This window comes from Trachurus japonicus, unplaced genomic scaffold, assembly GCF_045865225.1.
Source record: "Trachurus japonicus isolate A0001 unplaced genomic scaffold, Traja_1.0 AP031091.1".
NCBI classification, from domain to species: Eukaryota; Metazoa; Chordata; class Actinopteri; order Carangiformes; family Carangidae; genus Trachurus; species Trachurus japonicus.
Genome location: NW_028221224.1, coordinates 11,773 through 33,800, shown reverse-complemented (window position 1 = coordinate 33,800; position 22,028 = coordinate 11,773). Strand labels below are relative to the sequence as shown.

The following is a 22,028-nucleotide window of genomic DNA, read 5'->3' as shown; positions in this document are numbered from 1 at the left end:
CATCTTCATCAGTTTTTTAAACCGTAACCATTTTTTAAAAATGCTAATCAGCATCGATTGTTCATTTGTGTCCATGTCAACCTTCAGATCATGTATTTAACATTTTGGCAACAAAATGGTAATGTGTTGCATGACTCGAGTTGATAATTTTACACTTTATAGTTTGTTACCTTTTGGCATTTTAACAGCCAATTGTGTGGCAAGATTCATTTTTGTAGGATTGAAGTTTGCACTTTTACAGCGTCCAACACGCCTACACAAGAACCACCATTGAACAGAGAACTCCCCACACTTTTTTTCCAAGTCTGAAATATTCATTGGCTACATTGTTGCTCTGGTGACAACTACATTACACTAGTGACACCAACTGATGCCAATTGTCGCATTTTATATTTTTGATGCACACTTGGATGCAACTCGTCAGAAAATGTTTGTTACTAATTACAAGGATAGTTTGCACTTTCAGATTGTGTGTGTGGCTCTGAAAAGAGCCTTTGTGTCGGGTGTAAACAGCAGAGGTGTTTACTTGGAGCTGGTGTACTTGGTGACGGCCTTGGTGCCCTCGGACACGGCGTGCTTGGCCAGCTCCCCGGGCAGCAGCAGCCTGACGGCGGTCTGGATCTCCCTGGAGGTGATGGTGGAGCGCTTGTTGTAGTGAGCCAGACGAGAGGCCTCGGCGGCGATGCGCTCGAAGATGTCTGAGACAAACGAGTTCATGATGCTCATGGCCTTGGACGAGATGCCGGTGTCGGGGTGGACCTGCTTGAGCACCTTGTACACGTAGATGGCGTAGCTCTCCTTCCTGCTCTTTCTCCTCTTCTTGCCGCCCTTCCCGGCGGTCTTAGTGACGGCTTTCTTGGAGCCCTTCTTGGGCGCGGACTTTGCTGGTTCAGGCATTTTCAGTAAGAATCGACAGAAACCACTGAATGACTCTGGAGGCGAGTGCTACGTATTTATGAAGCGTCCATGCAAATAAGGCTGTGTGATCCCCCTTCTGTGATTGGCTGAACCTCCGACTTGTAGGCCGGCGGACCGTCTTTGTCGGAGCTATTTGTTACTTTTGTATTATATAATCACTTATTATTTGGTTATTTTTTGTGGTTTAGTTTTGGGGAATACACCTTTAGTTTGTTTATGATATTTAGCATTGATTACGTTTATTTTGGTACTTAACCATGCTTTTACTTTGAAGGTACTGGGTAGCTGGAGCGCACCGGGTGAGTTTACATATAGGGGTTGGCAGTCACAGGTGAGCTAGGCACAAGGGCAGATGGTTTTTTACCAGGGCAAGAGAGGCGGCAAAGGGCCATTGTTCTTTGTTTGTTTGTTTGCCGATGGAGAATAAACCCAAGAAACTTTAATTTTTTGCCTGGACAATGGACTTTGTTTATCCTGCGTAAATTCACTCCCTAGGTGTCTCAGTGGCCGTTTGATTTGATTTAGTTTCACTATAGTTTTGATAATTTTGAAGTTTTTTGATAATTGACACCGAGGACAAATAGCCACTACAGTCTTTCTACGGTAACCTACTTTTGCCAAACTCTCTAAAAAGTTGTTGTACAGAGGAAGAGAGTAAAACTTATCAGGATTAACAGTTAAATTACTGATGCATGTTTTGGGAAATCTGTATCACTACCCTATCATTAAATCTACATTTAATTTTAATAATTTGAATCAGTGTAAATAAAAGCCATAAAATTGTGTATGTTTTTATCTAAAATTTTCTTCTTCTTGACACTGACAAAACAGTGTCATACTTTGTTACTGTCATTTTGTAACCTCTTTCATGTGAGCACCCTGTCAGAGATGGCAACAAGGTAGCCTATTGTTTGTTGCACTTTCTTATGTTTTATATAGAAATCATTAGTAACTTCTCAATCTATTGACAGTACATGAATATGCTAAGGCTGCAGTATCAGTGATTACATGTAAATACTGATTTGTTATGTTTACTTACAATATATGTTTTTGATTACAGTTCACAGTTACTTGGTTTCGTGATAGTTGATTATGTTTGTGATTTATACACAATTGCTGACTTATTTTTTTGTTGTGATTATAGCTTTTATGATGTTGATGTCTGTGAACAAAGATGTACACTGTAACTATAATGCTTCATTATTTGACTGGAGACCACTACAGATGAGTATTGATAACAACAATTATTAAAAAAAATTTTAATAGAAACCTTAATAAATCACAATAAAACAGGGGTTTATCTCGGGAATCTTGAGATAATTTGATTAAAAAGTGGGACGTAGAAACATGGTTAGAGAGAGAGAGGTTGATATAGAGAAAAATATAAAACATGTCTCTCAGAGATGTTCATTAAAAACGTTGCTGCAGAATTAGGCCTATTGCTATACGCCTTATAAGTATCATTACACAAGCCATACCATCATTGACCAGGACCAATTGTGCTCTGCTAACAATGACAGTTATCGTTATTGCAAGTGTACAGATCACAAAAAAAACCTTCCCTAAAGTTACATTTTGTGGTGTGTGGTGGAAATGACCCCAAGGGACAAGTGTTCTTTTTTTATATCAAAAAACACATGAAACACCAAAAACACATGATAGGCTACATCTCATTAAAAATTGGAATTTCCACTTGTCTATAAAGTTATTATTACCGTAGATCAGAATTTAATTCAAGGATTGGATGTCACAAATCTAGGCCCAGGGGCAAAGGAAATAGCCTGCAGCCAAAATCAATCATATACTATATATATATATATAAAAAAAAGTTTCTATAGTAAAAAAAAAAAAAAAAAAAAAAATCCTCATGTCAAGTAGCCCAGTGTGCCTCCCCAAGGGGCACAATATGATAGCTGAATAATCACCCACAGCAGTATGGTTTTCTAAATGTGATAAAGTTGTGCATTGGGCAGTTGTTTTGAGTAAATGAAACTTTTACATGATATAGAGGTTATACATTTTAAATTGTATTATCTTCTAGTTGAAGCACGTAGGCCTATGACACTGACGTTAAAGCTACAAAATACTAAAACAGGTTATATACAGGAATCTTGAAGTTAATTTTAATACCTTTTTAAGACTTTTTCAAGACCTTCTCAATATTTTTCAGTATCTCACCGCCACTTCAAGCTGTAACCATTTACATCAGTGACACTTTTAACTTAACAGTTCTAGTTTGTGATAAAGACTATAGACCACTATGATACAACAGTATTCAAAATAGGCTGGGATAATAAATAAAAGGCAAAGTTTATAATAAAAAATTTAAAAAAAAAGTTCATCTTTGTTTTTTAATAAAATGAATATTCACTCTTGGACAGCTAATTCAGAAAAAATACCTTCAAAATGTAAGACTTTATAAAGTCGTGAAAAGACTTTTTAATACTTTAAAGGTCTTAATTTTCCCAAAATTGATTTATCACCTTTTAATACTTGTCAAAACCCCGCGGATACCCTGCTGATACAATAAAAAGTGAAAGATTGAGCTCGTTCAGACTGGTTGTGTGGCTCTGAAAAGAGCCGTTGTGTTGTCTCGTTGTGGTGATGATGTTTAACCTCCGAAGCCGTACAGAGTGCGGCCCTGTCTCTTGAGGGCGTAGACCACGTCCATGGCGGTGACGGTCTTCCTCTTGGCGTGCTCGGTGTAGGTGACGGCGTCCCGGATGACGTTCTCCAGGAAGACCTTCAACACCCCGCGGGTCTCCTCGTAGATGAGGCCGGAGATGCGCTTGACTCCGCCGCGGCGAGCCAGACGGCGGATGGCGGGCTTGGTGATGCCCTGGATGTTATCACGGAGGACTTTACGGTGCCGCTTGGCGCCTCCTTTACCGAGTCCCTTTCCTCCTTTTCCTCTTCCAGACATGTTCACTGTTTCGTAGAAAGCTAGTCAATGATCACAACTTGCGGATTCACCACTATTCAAACCCTCTCTGAGGACGTGGGAGACGACACCTAAAGTAACGCCCCCTTCTGTGGATTTCCAAGCCGTTCATAATGACTTCTGGTGCACTGGCGCCGCCCAGGGCCGGCCCTAGGATTTTGGTGGCCCTAAACAAGATTTTTGTTTGTGGCCCTGCACTAAGCGCAAACACCAAATCACTGTTTAAAACTGAATACAGACATGTTTATGCCCTCTGAGGTTTGAGGCCATTTTCTCGACTTTTACATGTTTTGATCTTTTTAAGATAGCCTACTTGCAGATGTAACAATACTCAAGTGTTTTATGTCTAAATATTAGAACCTCCGCTGTAAGCACACTGAGGCCAATTTGTCCTAGCACCGTATAAAGAAATAATTTAGGCCAAATGCTGGAAATTTGAGGTCTGCTTTTTGAAAAAAATTCAAATCCCTTGTGAAAACACAGCTTCAGTCATGAGAATGAACTGTTTTGGTGCTTGAAATAGGATATGAATACAGTAATAGATAAGTGTAGAAAACAAGTCTAAAATGAAATTTTGTAAGATTGCTTTTTGAGCACAAATGTTGTCATTCTGCCATTCTATTTTCACCAAATGTCTCAAATGTGAGATAAAAGAAGCTCAATATTGACTTCAAATTACATATAAAGCTCATAGCGTGCACGTGCAGACCTCAGGATGTTTAAATGACTTGAATGAACCCCGGTACCTTTCTGATCATGTGGCCCCCCACCTAACGGCTGTGGCCCTAAACAACCGCATAGAGGGTTTATGCCAGGGGCCGGCCCTGGCGCCACCACTTGAGGCTGACAAGCCATTGACAAAACCCCGACAAACAATTACTTTATTTAGGCTGATGTTCTGGACATCAATGAAACGTGTTATCCTCATAAACTGTCACTTCAAACATGGCAACAAAATAATTGGATTATAATTTTACACCAACTCATGTATCAGTCTGCCTGCATGTCATCAGGCTATTACATCAGCTCAAGTTGCACTAAATTTACAATCCAAAGCATTTGATCCCCTCGTAATCAATTAAGCAAACGAAAAATAGAAAAACAACTTTTTTTTTTTTAAATAACAAAACCACAACAAGCAAGAAAAAAAATGTTGACTCAAAATGAAGCCAACACCTAGACAAAGCACTATAATCCCAAACCAGGCCAACTGCTGACTTAAATTTGGAGAATTTCACTGAAAATATTGTACAGAATATGGTGACCAAAAATGTCCATTTACGTCTGCATTCAACATCTTTTCGTCCAAGTCTGACGTTGGATAGACGTTATATTTTAGTTGGAAATGCACGTCGGGTTAACGTCTAAACCCAACGTTGATTTGACGTCCAAGTCCGACGTTGGATAGATGGAAATGCACGTCGGCTTAACGTCTAAACCCAACTGTGATTTAATATAAAATGTAACATCTGTCCAACATTGGATTTTGATATCAGATCAACGTTAAGTTTAACCTGAGTTTAATTTCCAACTAACTTCTAACGTCTATTCAACAAAGGATGCCAACGTCTCTATGACGTCTAATTGTCGTCTAGTGCCAGCTGGGATGTCGGAAAAGCGAAATGTTTGAAAAATAGTAAAGTGGCGCTACTCCGACAATGAAAAAATAAAAAAGTTGAAGTAGTGGGACGCTTGAAAAATAATGTACTAGGCTAATGCCGCTATTCCATCGGAATTTGACTGTATTCTATGTAGCTACATAGGATTCATATTTCTTAAAAACTACCCATTATTACTGAACCGTTCCACTTCAGACTGGTAGTAGGGTGGAGCGAGTAGCTATAGTTGAGACATGTGTACAGTTGAAACACCCTTAATATCTTGCCAGCGCTGCAAGGCTGAGCCACCATTTCTACTCAGCAAATGCATATCATCCTCTTTGGTTGTGGGAAATTTGAAGAGTTTTAGCATCTCCAGTCCAAAGATATCAGCAAAAGTCTTTTTACTAGGGTAAGAATGTCACTTTACCATGTCCCTTCCACAATGAATAGCTTATTATCCTTTTGTGACCATCAAACATAACTTACATCATTGCAAACGTTATTTTGTGCCCTAAAAACTCACATATTTCATGCTATCGTAGCATGTTAGGTCACTGCACAATCTAGAGAAATACACAAAGTGGTCAGCGAGGTACAGTTGAGACACAATGTCTCAACTGTACCCTGATAGAGTTCTATTACATCACATCACTGTTAAATTGTGCAGTGTAGGCTACGATAACATGTTATAAGTCATAATAAGACCAAAAACACAAAGAAAATGGGGAAAATATTATTAATTATTTGTGATACCTGAACAGTGTTATATTAATATATACTATTAATGTTATAATTTTATGTGATATAATAATATTTATATTAATAATACAATCATATTCCATTGTTTTTAATTTTGATGAAGAGGAATACATTTATTTTGAAATATCTTGTCAACTTGTCTTTTTTTTTTTTTAAAGTTTATTGCATTTACAATTGATGTTCAGTCATCATCAATGGTTTTCAATGGTGTCTCAACTGTATCAAGGTACCGTCTCAACTGTACACGTATGGGGTATGGTTGAGACGGGACCATGGTAAAAATGCACCTCATATTTATGACCTGATTGTGGAAAAAATAAACAAATAATAAATGATATTCTTCAATAATAACTTAGTATACAAACAAATTAAATAGCATATGAAAAATCACTTATTTTCAGTGTATAGTTTTTTTTGCAATATCTATTCAAAAATGGAAAATCAAAAAGTGTCTCAAACGTACTCGGTCTACCCTACTAGACCTCAGAATGACACTCAGAAATAATCAGGTCAATCTGATGTGGAATTTCAGAATAAAAGCCTTTTGAACTTTCATATTTCATTGTATTCAATGTACATTATGATTAATATTTATTGAAAACTACCTGTTCTATATCGTAGAGGCTTCGCCCTCTAAGAGCTATCGCTGTTGGGTTTATCCCCGCGCGCATGCGCAGTCCTGAAAATTTCTTTCGCGCCACTGTGCCCCGCACAGTTGCCCCTTTACGGTCCGCATCATGACTATATTACACCTGCGGATCCGCATATCTGCTCCCACTTTTTCTTCAGTGTTGCAGCTATGCAATCCTCCTTGAAGAAGAAAGAAGATCCTACTCCTTCTGCCGGTGCCATCCGGCTGTGTCCGGTCTGCAAGAACCGGTCCATCCTGCCGTCGGACCTCCACCCCCGCTGGGCGCTGAGCAGCCGGCGTCGCCCTCACGGCCAAGGCCAACTGCGCCTTCTGCTCGTTTCTGCCTGTGTCAGAACTGCAGCGCCGGGCTGAGGGGTTCCTCCCCCCGCTCGGTGGAGGTGGGGACGACCGGGGCGACCGGTCTGAGTTCTCGGTGGAGGATGCGGTCAACATCCTCGACTCCGACGGCGGCGGTGACCCAGATGTGGGGCCTGAGCCCAGCGGCGCAGCTCCCTCCATCTGCGGCTCTCCGCCTGGCTCTCCCCTCTCCCTGTCTGGAGAACTGGAGAGCATGTTCGACGTGGACGACAGCGCCGATGTCCAGGGGGCCCCGGACGGCCGGCTCTCCCCCTCGCCACCTCGTCATGCTGGGCAGCATCTCCCGGCCAGAGCGCTGCTCCACGACCTGAGTCTCACAGCGCCTCACACGCTGAGGCTGTGCGCTCACTCGCTCATGTCTTTATGAGTAGATCTGCTGGCTCTAACACCAGCACATCTGCTAACACCATCCCTGCCTCTCTGCGGTCACTCTGACAGCTCCGGAGCGCACAGGCGCGTCATGGTTTCCCCTCATGATACAGCTGTTAGCCGGGGAACCGTGGAGCCTGCCCTGTCACAGAGACGCGCTCTCACAGATGAGGGGAGCGATCCTACACTTCCCGGTAATAGGCCAACCGCTATGGGCCTGGCCCCTGAGCGGGAGCGCTTAGAGAGGCTGGGTCTGACCCCTGCAGTGGTCCGCACCGTCCAGGGTGCGAGAGCTTCCTCTACTATAGCCTGTTACGCAGCGTTTCAGCGCTGGTGTGTGGAGAAATTCATTGATCCAACATCGTGCGCTCTGCCTCAGATATTGACATTCCTCCAGCTCTTGGTGGACAGGAATCTGGCTCTTTCTACAGTGAAGACATATGCTGCTGCTATTTCTTCCTGTCATGAAGGTTTTGGTGAGAGGTCGGTGTTCTCACATCCTCTGCTTAAGCGTTTCCTTAAGAGAGTGAGTCGTCAGAGACCCATTACGCGCCCCTTGGCTCCACAATGGGATCTCTCCTTGGTGTTACGCGCTCTGGGAGAGCCTCCTTTCGAGCCCCTCTCAGACGCTTCACTCAAACACCTGTCTCTGAAGACTGCGATCCTCTTAGCCCTGTGCTCAGCTAAGAGAGTGAGTGATTTATGTGCCCTCTCTGTCTCCCCGTCCTGTCTCGTCATCAGATCAGACGGGAGCGCAAGATCGAATCCCTCATTCATGCCTAAAGTCATAACTAGCTCGTTCAGATCGAGGGTTATCACACTGGAAGGCTTCTTTCCCCCTCCCCACGTGGGTGAAGGAGAGGAGACATTACACCGGCTCTGCCCGGTGCGCCCTCAGACGCACACAACAGCTGTTTGTTCACTACAGAGAGCACTCCCAGGGACACACACCCACTGGTTATGTGACGTCATCTCACAGGCATACGTCACATCAGGCCGGGATCCCCCGCCTGGCATCCATGCCCATTCAACCAGAGCTATGTCCTCCTCCACAGCCCTCCTCAGAGGCGTGGCTGTAGCGGGCATCTGCGCGGCAGCCTCTTGGGCTTCACCGTGCGCTTTTACGCGGTTTTACCTCCGTTTTACGCAGTGCTGAGCACGGCCAGCAGCCAGTGAGACCATACTCCGCGCATACAATCTCGGCGTGTGTAATTATATTGCGATGGATATGTGTTTATCACACAGCCTGTTACCTCTGTGCGTAACAATGCGTAATTATCGTCCCTGCCCTCTGTAACATGACGTGTGTATGACGTTTTGAGTGTAGTTCTCCTTTAGGATTATTAACTCATGCCTTGGAACAGAGAAGGATCTCGTGTGCTGGTGTGTTAATGCTTGTGTACTGTGGCACAGTGTGGCATGGACTACATCAGCTTCGCAATAAACAAGTCTAAACTCATATGTCTTCCTCCTTTTCCTTAGGCCTATATGCTGAAGACAATTTGTATTAATCGTAATCAGAAATATTATCAGAATTAAAGCCCTCTGATCTTTCATATTTTCGTATAACCATTACCCGATGTCATGACATCAGCTATTCGTCCCTATATAAATGTATTCATGTTTCAAGGTCATATAAAGATGCCTCGAGACAGCAGTGGTGTAGTTTGCTTCATTCAAAAAAGGAAGCAGAGGTTTGGGACACAAGCAATTAAAAACAGTTGTATCTTGTATTGTTAAAAACAAAAACGCTTTGAAATACTTATGGTGTATAGTAATTATGTCATATATGTAGCCTATTGGCACAAGTCATGGGTCATTGCTCTCGAGTTTAGAGTGAAGTGGCTCTTAAAAGAGCCGTTGTTGTTGTTTTAGTGGGAGCAGTCTGGTTTAAGCTCTCTCTCCACGGATGCGGCGGGCCAGCTGGATGTCTTTGGGCATGATGGTGACCCTCTTGGCGTGGATGGCGCACAGGTTGGTGTCCTCGAACAGACCCACCAGGTAAGCCTCGCTGGCCTCCTGCAGAGCCATGACGGCGGAGCTCTGGAAACGCAGGTCGGTCTTGAAGTCCTGGGCGATCTCCCGCACCAGGCGCTGGAAGGGCAGCTTGCGGATGAGCAGCTCGGTGGATTTCTGGTAACGACGGATCTCACGGAGAGCCACGGTACCGGGCCTGTAACGGTGAGGCTTCTTGACGCCGCCGGTGGCCGGGGCGCTCTTACGGGCAGCCTTGGTGGCCAGCTGCTTCCTGGGGGCTTTGCCTCCGGTGGACTTACGAGCGGTCTGCTTGGTTCTTGCCATTTCACTGCGTCTTTCTCTAAACTGGAGAAAAGTGTGATGAACCGCCGCGGCACTCGGCTCTTAAAGCCTGAGACCGGCTGGGACACGGTGACGCTGCTCGACGTCTGTGGCTGGTGATTGGTGAGGGGCTCCTGCTGGAGCTCAGCGCCGCCCACAGGACCAACCCGCCGCCCGAGTCTCTGCTGCTCATTGGAGGAAACAGCTTTGAAAAAGCCCGGACAAACCCAGAGCAGGAAGCCGCTGCTGGAGCCTCTCTCTGGTTGGTCCGGCACAAAGCGTCCCGCTCCTGCGCTCATATAAGACACAGTTGAGCTGTGGAGCCTCACATTTCTTTTGTACCCAGACTAAAGAGACAAATCAACCATGAGTGGAAGAGGAAAGACCGGAGGAAAGGCCAGAGCAAAGGCAAAGACCCGCTCCTCCCGTGCTGGGCTCCAGTTCCCAGTGGGTCGTGTCCACAGGCATCTCCGCAAAGGAAACTATGCTCAGCGTGTGGGGGCTGGTGCTCCCGTCTACCTGGCGGCTGTGCTCGAGTACCTGACCGCTGAGATCCTCGAGTTGGCTGGAAACGCTGCCCGCGACAACAAGAAGACCAGGATCATCCCCCGTCACCTGCAGCTGGCCGTCCGCAACGACGAGGAGCTCAACAAGCTGCTGGGAGGAGTCACCATCGCTCAGGGTGGTGTGCTGCCCAACATCCAGGCTGTTCTCCTGCCCAAGAAGACCGAGAAGCCCGGCAAGGCCAAGTAAACTTCTCCTGGACACCACCAACACAAAGGCTCTTTTAAGAGCCACATACTCGAATCTAAAACAGCGACATTCCTATTACCCGTTATTTTATTATTTTTTTCATGATGTAGCTACGTATCATCGTAGGCTACGTATAATCTCATATTGTAATGCCTATTATTTTAGGTATTTATTTTGAGGGAGTTTCGCTAAAGGAAGTGATGGTGAATTGATACATAATAACGTTGATTAACAGATCAAAGAGGCTACACTGACTAAGTAAGGCTACCATAAAGTTATTATGTAGCTACCCTGGTTGAAAGTAGCAACGAAATACAGGACTGCGGCACATTTATTTATTTAGAAATTAAGTTTTTAATTTTAAATCATAAAATCACATCGACGGCATTTCTTTCTTTCTTTCTTTCTTTTTGGTCTTACATTGTTGTTGACTTGTTGTGGTCCAGATTATAAAACGTGGGTATTTTACTGCAAGTAATAACATACCTCTAGAGCACCACCAGTAAGATTTATAATTATAAACCAGTGCTAAATATTATATTAAATATTTCATGAACAGTGTTCAGCTACAAACATAAAACGGTGCATGTCATGGGACGGTTTCATTCTCCCATGAACCATAATTTAGGAGAAAGCCTCTCTGAGACCTCTGAAGATGGACTTCCATATTTGTTTCTTTTTTTTTTTTTTTACCTTTTTAAGAAGTCATTTTTACTTTTATTTCGATTTACAATTATTTTTTCACTGCTAGATTTTAGTGTTAGTCAACTAATAACCCCAATTTACACAATGAATAAATAAACAGATCCATCCTTGTCTTAATGAGGCGGCTCCAATTTGCAATGAATTGCAAATGTCACAGACCCATGTGGAAATCTTGTTTTGTTTTACAGTAATGTTCAACTAGATTTATCACTGTCTTTATATGTAAAAAAAAAAAAAATCACATTGAGTAGGTTGATTGTAGTGTGAGTAAACTAAACTATTTGATTCTTACATCTTTTGCATTGAATGGTTAATTGTTTATTACTTTTGACTCTAATATTTTCAACAGGAAGCAAAGTTTCTGTCAAGTTCATTCAACTCAAGTAGCCCATTTCCCTGATCTTGATTTTTTTTTTTTTTTTTACTGCAATACAGTCAGTAAAGCAGGTTTGTTTATATTACAAATTACTTTTTGCTATAAAAAAAATATAGCCTATATATATTTGTCCCTGTAGCCACACTATATTTAGTTTAGTGCAACGAAGTTAAAGCACCTTTCACTCTGCCATTGACTAAATGTTTAGTGTCAACATCTCAAAGAATTATATTAGGCCTAATAGGAATCAGCTCTTTTAGAGAAATGTGTGTGGCTCTTAAAAGAGCCGTTTGATATTATTTTTAGGTGTCTGAGGAACAGCTCACTTCTTCTTGGGTGCTGCCTTCTTGACCTTAGGCTTGGCCACCTTCTTAGCGGGGGACTTCTTGGCAGCAGGGGCCTTCTTGACCACCTTCTTGGGGCTCTTGGTTGCCTTCTTGGGGCTCTTAGCTGCTTTCTTGGGAGCAGCTGCTGGCTTCTTGGCCTTCTTGGGGGACTTCTTAGCCGCTGGCTTCTTGGCTGCCACCGCCTTCTTGGGGGACTTCTTGGCCGCTGCGGGTTTCTTCGCTGCGGGCTTCTTGGCTTTAGGAGCGGCCTTCTTGGCTGCGGGCTTCTTGGCTTTGGGCTCGGCCTTCTTGTTCATCTTGAAGGAGCCGGACGCTCCGGTTCCCTTGGTCTGGACCAGAGTGCCCTTGGTCACCAGGCTCTTGAGAGCGGTTTTGACGCGGGACTTGTTCTTCTCCACATCGTAGCCTCCTGCAGCCAGAGCTTTCTTCAAAGCGGCCAAAGACACACCGCTGCGCTCCTTGGAGGCACCGACAGCCTTCACGATGAGCTCGCTGACGCTGGGACCGACTTTCTTGGGCTTGACGGCCTTCTTCTTGGCCGCTTTGGCCGGGGCGGCGGCTGGAGCTGGAGCAACTTCTGCCATTGTTTTCTCTGTACGGCTTGGATTCACTGAGTGAAGTGTTGGGAATCCCGGAGCAGGAGGCGGTACTTAAACACACCATGAGAACCGTGGAGACTCAGTCCAGCCGTGGCTCCTCTGTGCAGCCTCGACACAGGGACACTTTGTGTTTTCTCGTCGCTCAAAAAAGCCTCAAAAATCACGTTGGGGTAGTTACTGAAGACTGCTGGAAAACTGAGCCGATAGCGGACTTTATTCTCTTCATATTCAAGTCATGAGGAGCTCTGATTGCCTCTGAGTTTTGTTTGTGGAGCCTCTAAACCTCAGCTGATCACCTCGTCGGGCACCGCTATTCAGTGACTTTCCCCACTTTTATATCTTCTAAAACCATATAAAATGCACCACAATTTCACCAAAACTAGTTTTCTAGCTCGTCAACATGTTTGTTCAGAGATCCTGATTAAAAATTACCTCCCACTGATGTTCAGTATACTGTAAATTTGAGTTCTTCTCTTAGCAGCAAACACACTGCTGATGGCCCAGCTCGACTGAAACCAAAACCTCAAGTTATGAACATTTAATTATGAGGATACCATATAATTGATCATGTTTAGAAATGAATATTGTTGAAAATCTACCAGAATAAATTAATCAGCGTGCACATTTTCTATGACTTGACATCCATTACAGATAAATGCTGAGAATAGTTGTCATAAAAACAAATAGGACATAGAGCAGCCTATTATTAGTTGGTTCTAGAAAGTCAAAAGCTTTAAGTTTTCTGTATGTCTTTATTTGTTTGTTGAGGTTTCATCTGAAAAGAGAGAAACAGGAGTTAAAATGTCACTTCAACAAATTATGTATCCAGACCTTGCAGTGATAGGGAGCAATGAATACACTGAATGCAATGAAAACACTATAGACTAGTGTTTTCTAATAGAGAGCCTTTTAGTGTCATTTCAGTGACTGTGATTTAATGACTTCTCTTTATGAAAAAGTAAACACATCCAGATTAATGTATTCAAACAGTGATTAACAGTGTGGCCTAGTTGTATTGTAAAGTAAAATGTAAGATAGATATGTTCCAGATACAGCATAGTGTTGAGTGTGAGGACAGGATGGATCAGTCCTGGGCCTGGCTGATAGTAATAATGAAAGGGAATCTGTTTTGCCAGTTGACTAGAAAGTAACATTAACACGTTTTGAGTAAACTTTTGCATGTGCATGAGGAAAATGGATGGAGTAATGATATATGAAAGTGTAAAGCACATTTATTTTTAAGCTATTTGTCATGTGTCAACACCGATCACTGATTTTTAATCAAAGCAGCTGCCTGGTGAACATGAGGCAGTGATCCTCTTTAGTCCAATTCAGAAACAAAAGGATTAACATAAAACAAAATGTTGCAGGAAAGAGAGAAGGGATGAATTTGGCAGCTGGGTCTGAGACTGATTAGCATGGGAAGTAATTTAAATGTGATGACTGTGCTGAAGGAAAAAAATTGGTGGAGACCAGAGAGAGAAAGACTTTTTTGTTTTATTATTATTTCTGTATTCATTGTTGTACATTGATGATTCTTCATACTTTTATTGGATGCTTAACTACCATTCTTGGTACTGGATGTAGCAGCACATAATGTAAACTGTTCTGATAACTGTTTTTTTTTTTATTCTTCGTTACAGAACACACACACCCACACTTACATCAGCAATAAAGGAAATAGGAAGATTTTCTAACCAATGTCCCCAGCGGCCACAAGTGATTCAATCCATTATACCATACAGTTATTATCATTACACAAGATATTGATTAGTGCTTCTCTTGCAACCACATCACTACCGAGACAGTTGTACCTTAGTATTAATTACACACACACACACACACACTATAATGAGGTGAGGATTTAAGTGTGTGGCTTTTTTTTTTTGTTTTACTCTTAATCTATGGACAATGTTTATAAAGGAATGAAACGGCCAAAGTTTTAATGGTCATTTTTTTTATGCAAATACTGTATTATTGTTATTCATGGTTAGTTTAGTGATAGTGAATACATTTATTGATTAACTTTGTTTACAGTGTTGATGTTGGCAAAATTATAACTTGTTGCCTTATGAAGAAACAGCTTCCAACTCGCGACGCCTCATCAATCAGTAGCTACACAGGAACCATCGTTTAACAGAGGACCGCTACAAGCACTTAGATAAACTTCCCACACTTCCACAGCAAGTCCGAAATATTCATTGGCTACATTGTTGCTCTGGTGATAACTAGAGCACTGGAAAAGAGAGTAACGACACCACCATTGACTCCCGTGGTGAGGGGTTTTGCGCCCCGAGTGGCAGGATGTGGGTATTGCAAATGCGCCCAGAAAACCCATTCACTCCAATGTATGTGTGTTGCCCACTTGCTTGTAAATTCATGAAAACGGCCGTGTATTTGTTTTTAGATGTCTTGGTCATATCAAATTATACTTATAATTTTTTTATTACAAAATATAGATTGAAACATTAATGTAGACAACTACTTTTTTTTTTTTTTTTACTTGCCTATGTGTTCATATTTATCTGTAAAGGGTCCTCAATGATGCTATTAACGTGGGTGATCTATAAATGTCCTTAAATTATTGAAAACACCACACTTGCTCATTCACCAACAATGCAGAGATGTCGTTTCATGGGCGCTTTTGCAAAACCCACATTCCTCCATCAGGAGGCGCTTCCATTGGACCAATGCTGTCGTTACTCTCTTTTCCAGCGCTCTAGTGATAACTACATTAGTGACACCAACTGATGCCATTTGTCGCATTGTCTCTAGATTTATTGATCGTTTCATTATGGTCACACTTGCATGCAACTGTCAGATAATGTTTGCGATTAATTAAAGGATTAAAAATGATATTTTGCACTTGTAGATGAAGTGTGTGGCTCTGAAAAGAGCCTTTGGGTCGGGTGTAAACAGCAGAGGTGTTTACTTGGAGCTGGTGTACTTGGTGACGGCCTTAAGTTAAGAGGTCTAGTCAACACAATTTAAAATACAAAAGGGCTTTGAATATTGATGAGAAAGTGAGAGGTTGGGTGTCTCAGGTACTTGAAATGCAAAGGAATTGAATTTACAATTGCAACTAAAAGTCTGATATCTGTGAGAAGGTGGGAGGTTGGGTATTCTACAAAAGAGATTTAAATTACAATTACAAGGTCTAGAGACATTAAAATACACAAAATGGGTAACAAAAGGAGATCTGTTATAGGGGGGCAGGGTGTGGGGACGTCTCATGTGATTAAAACAAGGAATATTCAAATTTACCACTACAAGTCACGTTAGCGTAATAATAGCTGATTGATCCAAATACTGATGAACCACCCAACAGTTACTGAACAGCTGTGTCAAGTAAAGTAGATTTTGTAAAGTTAAAAGATAGTTTGCACTTTCAGATTGTGTGTGTGGCTCTGAAAAGAGCCTTTGTGTCGGGTGTAAACAGCAGAGGTGTTTACTTGGAGCTGGTGTACTTGGTGACGGCCTTGGTGCCCTCGGACACGGCGTGCTTGGCCAGCTCCCCGGGCAGCAGCAGCCTGACGGCGGTCTGGATCTCCCTGGAGGTGATGGTGGAGCGCTTGTTGTAGTGAGCCAGACGAGAGGCCTCGGCGGCGATGCGCTCGAAGATGTCTGAGACAAACGAGTTCATGATGCTCATGGCCTTGGACGAGATGCCGGTGTCGGGGTGGACCTGCTTGAGCACCTTGTACACGTAGATGGCGTAGCTCTCCTTCCTGCTCTTTCTCCTCTTCTTGCCGCCCTTCCCGGCGGTCTTAGTGACGGCTTTCTTGGAGCCCTTCTTGGGCGCGGACTTTGCTGGTTCAGGCATGTTGATCAGAGGATCGTACAAACCACAATGCTGACGGGAAGGAGGCGACTGGATTTATACAAGCTGTATGCAAATTGACTGTGAGGCCCCCCTCCTGTGATTGGCTGGACTGCCGAGTGGGTTGAGGGAGTGGCGCGGACTTTAACAGTTTAATGCAAAGTCTGGACAATTTATGCACAGAAAAAGCGGGCACATATGATATGGGCCATTTAATGACAATAAAATCATTTCATAAGGAGAATAATAGGTTTAGGATTTTTTTTGTATATTGTAGACAGTAACTGGCTAATATCCATCCTAGCTACAACACAGTCTGCTAAACATTTATACTGGTCAAACTGCTCTTTCCATCAATTATTATTCATCCAACAAACTAATTAATTAATGAACCGAGCAGATATAGGCTAACAAAAACTGAAACACATTTCTTGTTTTTTTATCTTTATTTTTTTATTTTTCATGACATCAAGAGGAACTGAAAAATGATATTATAGATCACTTATTAATTTGACTATATAAATCATAGGTTGTATTGTTTTTACTATATTCCCTTTGTCCCTGGGCCAGATTTGTGACATTCAATCCCTCCTAATGTTGAATTAAATTGTGATCTAATAGTAACTTTATAGACAAGTGGTTCCTAAATCCCTATTTTAATGAAATGTATCATGTGTTGTAAGCTATGTTAGTGTTTTATGTCTTTTTTGAACACCTGTCCCTTGGGTTCTCTGTCATTTCCACCACATGCCACAAAATGTAACTTTAGGGATGTTTTTTAAAGGTTAAATATACTTTTAATTACTCTAACAGTCATTGTAAGGAGAGCAGAGTTGACTCCCTGGAAGGAACTGCAAGTAGAGAAAATCAAGGTTTAATGCTTTCAAAACAAAGAGTATGTTTATTGGTCGTCATTTCCAAACAGCTAATATTTCCTTTGAATGTACAAATAACGTAAAAAATAATATTTAATATTGTGTATTTTGTGTACATTTATTGCTAGCTTTAAAGCTGAGATCATCATGCCAATATAGCATGAGATTTTTTTTTTTTTTTAATTTGACAGATTGTCACAGACAACAGACCATAGTCATTTCCATCCCTTTTTTTTTTTTTGGGAGGTGATGATTTGTTCAGCAATTTCTATGTCAAATGTCATTTCCAACACGTCAAGTCCTTTCCACCACACAGTCATTTCCATCACAACACACATTTTCACATAAAATTCATAAAAAATTAACAGTGAAACTAATAATATTTTGCAGTTTGGGAAATTATGCAGCTGAAATTTCAATAAATGTTCTGAAACATGGGTTATTTTCATAATTTTGTTTGGAAAAACAACTTTTTTGTGGTGTGATAGAAATGATGCTTTCCACCTAATGTTAGACTAAAATGTCAAAAATCATATTATCTAAATATTCTAATCACAACAGCTATCAGAATGTGTTTCTATACATAATTGAAAAGTAAAACATCTGAAGGAATTTCTCAAAATGTTTGATTTTCTCAAATTTACAAGACCAAATTTGTCATAGGTTAACTTATTGAATGGACATGAATGTGTTAGTTATTTGGCCCCTGTTGCTGCTTGTGGCTTTATGGCTTCTTGACCATAAGTCAATTAGTGTTGAGCTCATTTACATATTTAAAATTAATTTTCCAAGAAACTTGAAATACAGAAATGTTTCTTTTCATGTATACTTTTATTGTGTGAAGTGTGATTGTGGTAGGAGTAAAGGAAAAAAAGAAGCCTATTCGGTTGTATTTTGAGCATATTTGATTAGTGTAAGGCTCATTTGCATATTCAGATTCATTTTCAAAGAAACTTGTAATACAAAAAATGTTACATTTCATGGATACTTTCATCATGTAAAGTTTCATTGTGATAGGAGTAAAGGGAAAAAATAGCCCCATTGGGGTGTATTGTCAGCACCATAAACTTTATACAGTAAATAATGATGCAAATTAAACATATTTCCCCAACTAGGATTTCTTAGGACTTTTAGTATGTTGTTCTAGACACCTCATAGAAATGATGTATGGTGAAAAACCTTCTGTGACAATTAGTCTGTCGTAAAACGCTATTTTGCCTGGACTATTTCAGATCTTTTTACATTACAAGATCATGTCAAAGTACAGAAAATATGAGCTCGTTCAGACTGGTTGTGTGGCTCTGAAAAGAGCCGTTGTGTTGTCTAGTTGTGGTGATGATATTTAACCTCCGAAGCCGTACAGAGTGCGGCCCTGTCTCTTGAGGGCGTAGACCACGTCCATGGCGGTGACGGTCTTCCTCTTGGCGTGCTCGGTGTAGGTGACGGCGTCCCGGATGACGTTCTCCAGGAAGACCTTCAACACCCCGCGGGTCTCCTCGTAGATGAGGCCGGAGATGCGCTTGACTCCGCCGCGGCGAGCCAGACGGCGGATGGCGGGCTTGGTGATGCCCTGGATGTTATCACGGAGGACTTTACGGTGCCGCTTGGCGCCTCCTTTACCGAGTCCCTTTCCTCCTTTTCCTCGTCCAGACATGTTTACTGCTTGGTAGAAATCTAGTCAATGATCACAGCTTGCGGATTCACCACTATTCAAACCCTCTCTGAGGACGTGGGAGACGACACCTAAAGTAACGCCCCCTCCTGTGGATTTCCAAGCCGTTCATAATGACTTCTGGTGCACTGGCGCCACCACTTGAGGCTGACAAGCCATTGACGAAACCCCGACAAACAATTATTTTATTTAGGCTAATGTTCTGGACATCAATGAAACGTGTTATCCTCATAAACTGTCACTTCAAACATGCCAACTAAATAATTGGATTATAATTTTACACCAACTCATGTAGCTATCAGTCTGCCTGCATGTCATCAGGCTATTACATCAGCTCGAGTTGCACTAAATTTACAATCCAAAGCATTTGATCCCCTCATCATCAATTAAGTGATCCCAGATAGCCTATAAAATTTGAGTTTTTTTCATCAGGAAAGCAAAACGTGCTGAAGTGGTCAGCAACTTTTTGAAAGTGATGCATCTGGTGCCCAGTGACCTCCTGAAGTGAGTAAAGACTCTTATTACTGTAATAAAATCGGGCCTTTAACTACGGTGGCCCTGAAGTGCAAAACACAACGGCAAATTAGACAACAACGGCAAAAGAGAAAACACAACGGCAAAAGAGAAAACACAACACAAAAAGAGAAAACACAACACAAAAAGAGAAAACACAACACAAAAAGAGAAAACACAATGACAAATCAGAAAACACAACAAAAAAACAGAAAACACAACGACAAATTACTAAACAACGGCAAATCAGAAAACAGTGTATTTATGCATGTGGGGTGTCTGAGTAGGCTATCTAAGTGTATGTTTAATACATAAAAAAAAAAAAATAATACATTTTTTCTAAATTTTTTTGTTGTTGTTGTATCATAAATATGTGTCTGACATTTATAATAAATCAAACGGCTTGAAAATCGGTTGAATATTCAGCGAGGTATGGTGATTTTAATGGTTGATAGACCTCTGCCTCTGTTGACTAGTGCAGGAAGTAGACACGGCTTCCCCCTGACCAAGATGGCGGCCGCATTGACGTATTCCACTCGAGGGTACCTAGGCTACCTTTTCCGGTTTGGTTAATGTCGTTATGTTTTCTCTTTCTGTGTTGTGTTTTCTCTTTTGCTTTTGTGTTTTCTGATTTGCTGTTGTGTTTTCTCTTTTTGTGTTGTGTTTTCTCTTTTGCCGTTGTTCTCTGATTTGCCGTTGTGGTTTGCACTTCAGGGCCACCACATTTAACACTGGCAGTAGGCTAACACTTTTTTTTTTTCTTTTTTTTCCCCCAGGAGAGCGTTTCTGAAGATGTGCAACAGCCCCGAGGCCTTCCTCTCGCTGCGCTCTCACTTCACCAGCTCTCACGCTCTGCTCTGCGTCAGCCAGTGGATTCTGGGCATCGGAGACCGACATCTGTCCAACTTCATGATCAACACGGAGACAGGAGGAATGATCGGCATCGACTTCGGTCACGCCTTCGGTTCAGCCACGCAGGTCGGTCCAGTGGGAACAAAAAAAAACAAAAAAAATCAAACAGCTGTTGCTCTCAGTCCAGAGCAGCGCCGAGTGTGTGACTGATGTGGTCACAGTTACAGACAATTACAGCTGTGATATTAAACTGTTGTTATAGTTATAAATGAAAGTGGGGTGAAGGAACCACACATGCAAACTCTAAAATAAACATTTATAGTTATAGCAACATCTGGATGCATGAAGATGCAAGTTTATGAAAACAGAAAAGTAAGTTTAGTAAAATTTGTATGTGCAATTTATTTAAAAAAATACCTATTTGATAATTTTTATATAAAATAAAATATTGTAACAGTGTATATATGCAGGTTTATTAAAACAATAAACAAATAGTAGAATAAAAATTCTTTAATATCTGATTTTGATACAAAAATATAATATAATTTCTACTTTCCTCATCTTAAACATGTTTATCTTCTCATATACAGCAAATGTCTGACACTCAGACTCTGTCACATTGACATATACTGACATACTAATATATACTACATATTTATGTGGGCTACGTACAGTATGTATGTCAATATATGAAATTGTGCCAGTATCCAGTATGTTTTTGCTTTTTTCAGAAGTGTGCTATATACTGTACTGTAGGCTATGTCTATTTTTGTATTTTCCCACAAACGTTGGCCTTATTTAACTGCACGTTGCTGTTTTCAACTTTTCCTTCCCTCACATCAGTGCATGCAAAGTTAGTAGTATAAGTCGTCCAAATGACAAATCAAATGCAAAACAGTACAATTTTGTTGAAAAGATAAAGATAATAAATTGGTTTTTAATTGTTTCAAAACAAAGGCATATTTTGAAAAATTGCTTGTTTTCCTCACATTAAGGCCCATCACTGTGATAAACTGATTTTATAACATTTTACAGAACTTTGAGCTGAAACAACTGAAGAAAGGAGGAACGTGGACGGAGAGCGTCAACACCAAAGAGATCAACTGGTTTCCTCTCCAGAAGGTGAACTTCGCCAGGAGGAAACTGGAAGGAGCAAATCCTGCTGCTATAACCAGGTATTCAACTTGAGGATGATGTTAAAGCAGATATCAGTGGAATGTTTTTGTTAATATAAGTCCTAAATAGCCTTCCGTCAGCAATCACTTACATGAAGTATTTCAGCCTAAACACGAGTCTCTCCGTCACTCTGCTCTGCTGTAACCCGAGGAGAAAATTTTCCTTGTGGGATGTTATCCAATGAGGGGAGAGAACGGCATGAAGGGCTGTGTGTGCAGCGGTGTGCAGCCAAGGGATGCGCGTGAATGTGGTGACGTAGCACGAGGACCAATTGATGCCTGACAAGGGCGGGGGCTGCTAACTCATGGTGCGTTCAAGGAAACTCGTACTTTGTGTTTTTCCTTCCTGTGAAGTCATACCAGTTCGATCTGGTACGAGTTCACGGGTCGGAAGTTACGAGTGGCCGTTATAGGGAACTTTCACAGACAACAGGACGGTAAAAACA

The 22,028-nt window shown here is 41.6% G+C and overlaps 7 protein-coding genes and 1 pseudogene across 7 annotated transcripts; 2 read left to right on the top strand and 6 right to left on the bottom strand.

Moving 5' to 3' along the window:
* Window positions 1-507: 507 nt before the first annotated feature.
* On the bottom strand, window positions 508-965 carry LOC146959780 (histone H2B-like). The gene has a single exon (XM_085772916.1). It carries the CDS (start codon window positions 895-897, stop codon window positions 523-525), a length of 375 nt encoding a protein of 124 aa, XP_085629042.1. The 5' UTR covers window positions 898-965; the 3' UTR covers window positions 508-522.
* A 2,520-nt stretch (window positions 966-3,485) lies between these two features.
* LOC146959779 (histone H4) lies at window positions 3,486-3,854 on the bottom strand. The gene has a single exon (XM_085772911.1). The coding sequence runs from the start codon at window positions 3,839-3,841 to the stop codon at window positions 3,530-3,532; it is 312 nt and encodes a 103-aa protein (XP_085629037.1). The 5' UTR covers window positions 3,842-3,854; the 3' UTR covers window positions 3,486-3,529.
* A 5,583-nt stretch (window positions 3,855-9,437) lies between these two features.
* LOC146959778 (histone H3) lies at window positions 9,438-9,932 on the bottom strand. The gene has a single exon (XM_085772913.1). It carries the CDS (start codon window positions 9,896-9,898, stop codon window positions 9,488-9,490), a length of 411 nt encoding a protein of 136 aa, XP_085629039.1. The 5' UTR covers window positions 9,899-9,932; the 3' UTR covers window positions 9,438-9,487.
* Window positions 9,933-10,244: 312 nt separating this feature from the next.
* On the top strand, window positions 10,245-10,652 carry LOC146959777 (histone H2A-like). Its single transcript, XM_085772914.1, has one exon. The coding sequence runs from the start codon at window positions 10,262-10,264 to the stop codon at window positions 10,646-10,648; it is 387 nt and encodes a 128-aa protein (XP_085629040.1). The 5' UTR covers window positions 10,245-10,261; the 3' UTR covers window positions 10,649-10,652.
* Window positions 10,653-12,033: 1,381 nt separating this feature from the next.
* LOC146959776 (histone H1 pseudogene) lies at window positions 12,034-12,675 on the bottom strand (annotated as a pseudogene).
* Window positions 12,676-16,117: 3,442 nt separating this feature from the next.
* LOC146959775 (histone H2B-like) lies at window positions 16,118-16,498 on the bottom strand. The gene has a single exon (XM_085772915.1). It carries the CDS (start codon window positions 16,496-16,498, stop codon window positions 16,124-16,126), a length of 375 nt encoding a protein of 124 aa, XP_085629041.1. The 3' UTR covers window positions 16,118-16,123.
* Window positions 16,499-18,666: 2,168 nt separating this feature from the next.
* Window positions 18,667-19,031, bottom strand: LOC146959774 (histone H4). Its single transcript, XM_085772912.1, has one exon. The coding sequence runs from the start codon at window positions 19,022-19,024 to the stop codon at window positions 18,713-18,715; it is 312 nt and encodes a 103-aa protein (XP_085629038.1). The 5' UTR covers window positions 19,025-19,031; the 3' UTR covers window positions 18,667-18,712.
* Window positions 19,032-19,477: 446 nt separating this feature from the next.
* Window positions 19,478-20,617, top strand: LOC146959773 (DNA-dependent protein kinase catalytic subunit-like). Its single transcript, XM_085772917.1, has 2 exons — window positions 19,478-19,546; window positions 20,332-20,617. The coding sequence occupies exons 1-2, from the start codon at window positions 19,518-19,520 to the stop codon at window positions 20,615-20,617; spliced, it is 315 nt and encodes a 104-aa protein (XP_085629043.1). The 5' UTR covers window positions 19,478-19,517.
* Window positions 20,618-22,028: the final 1,411 nt, after the last annotated feature.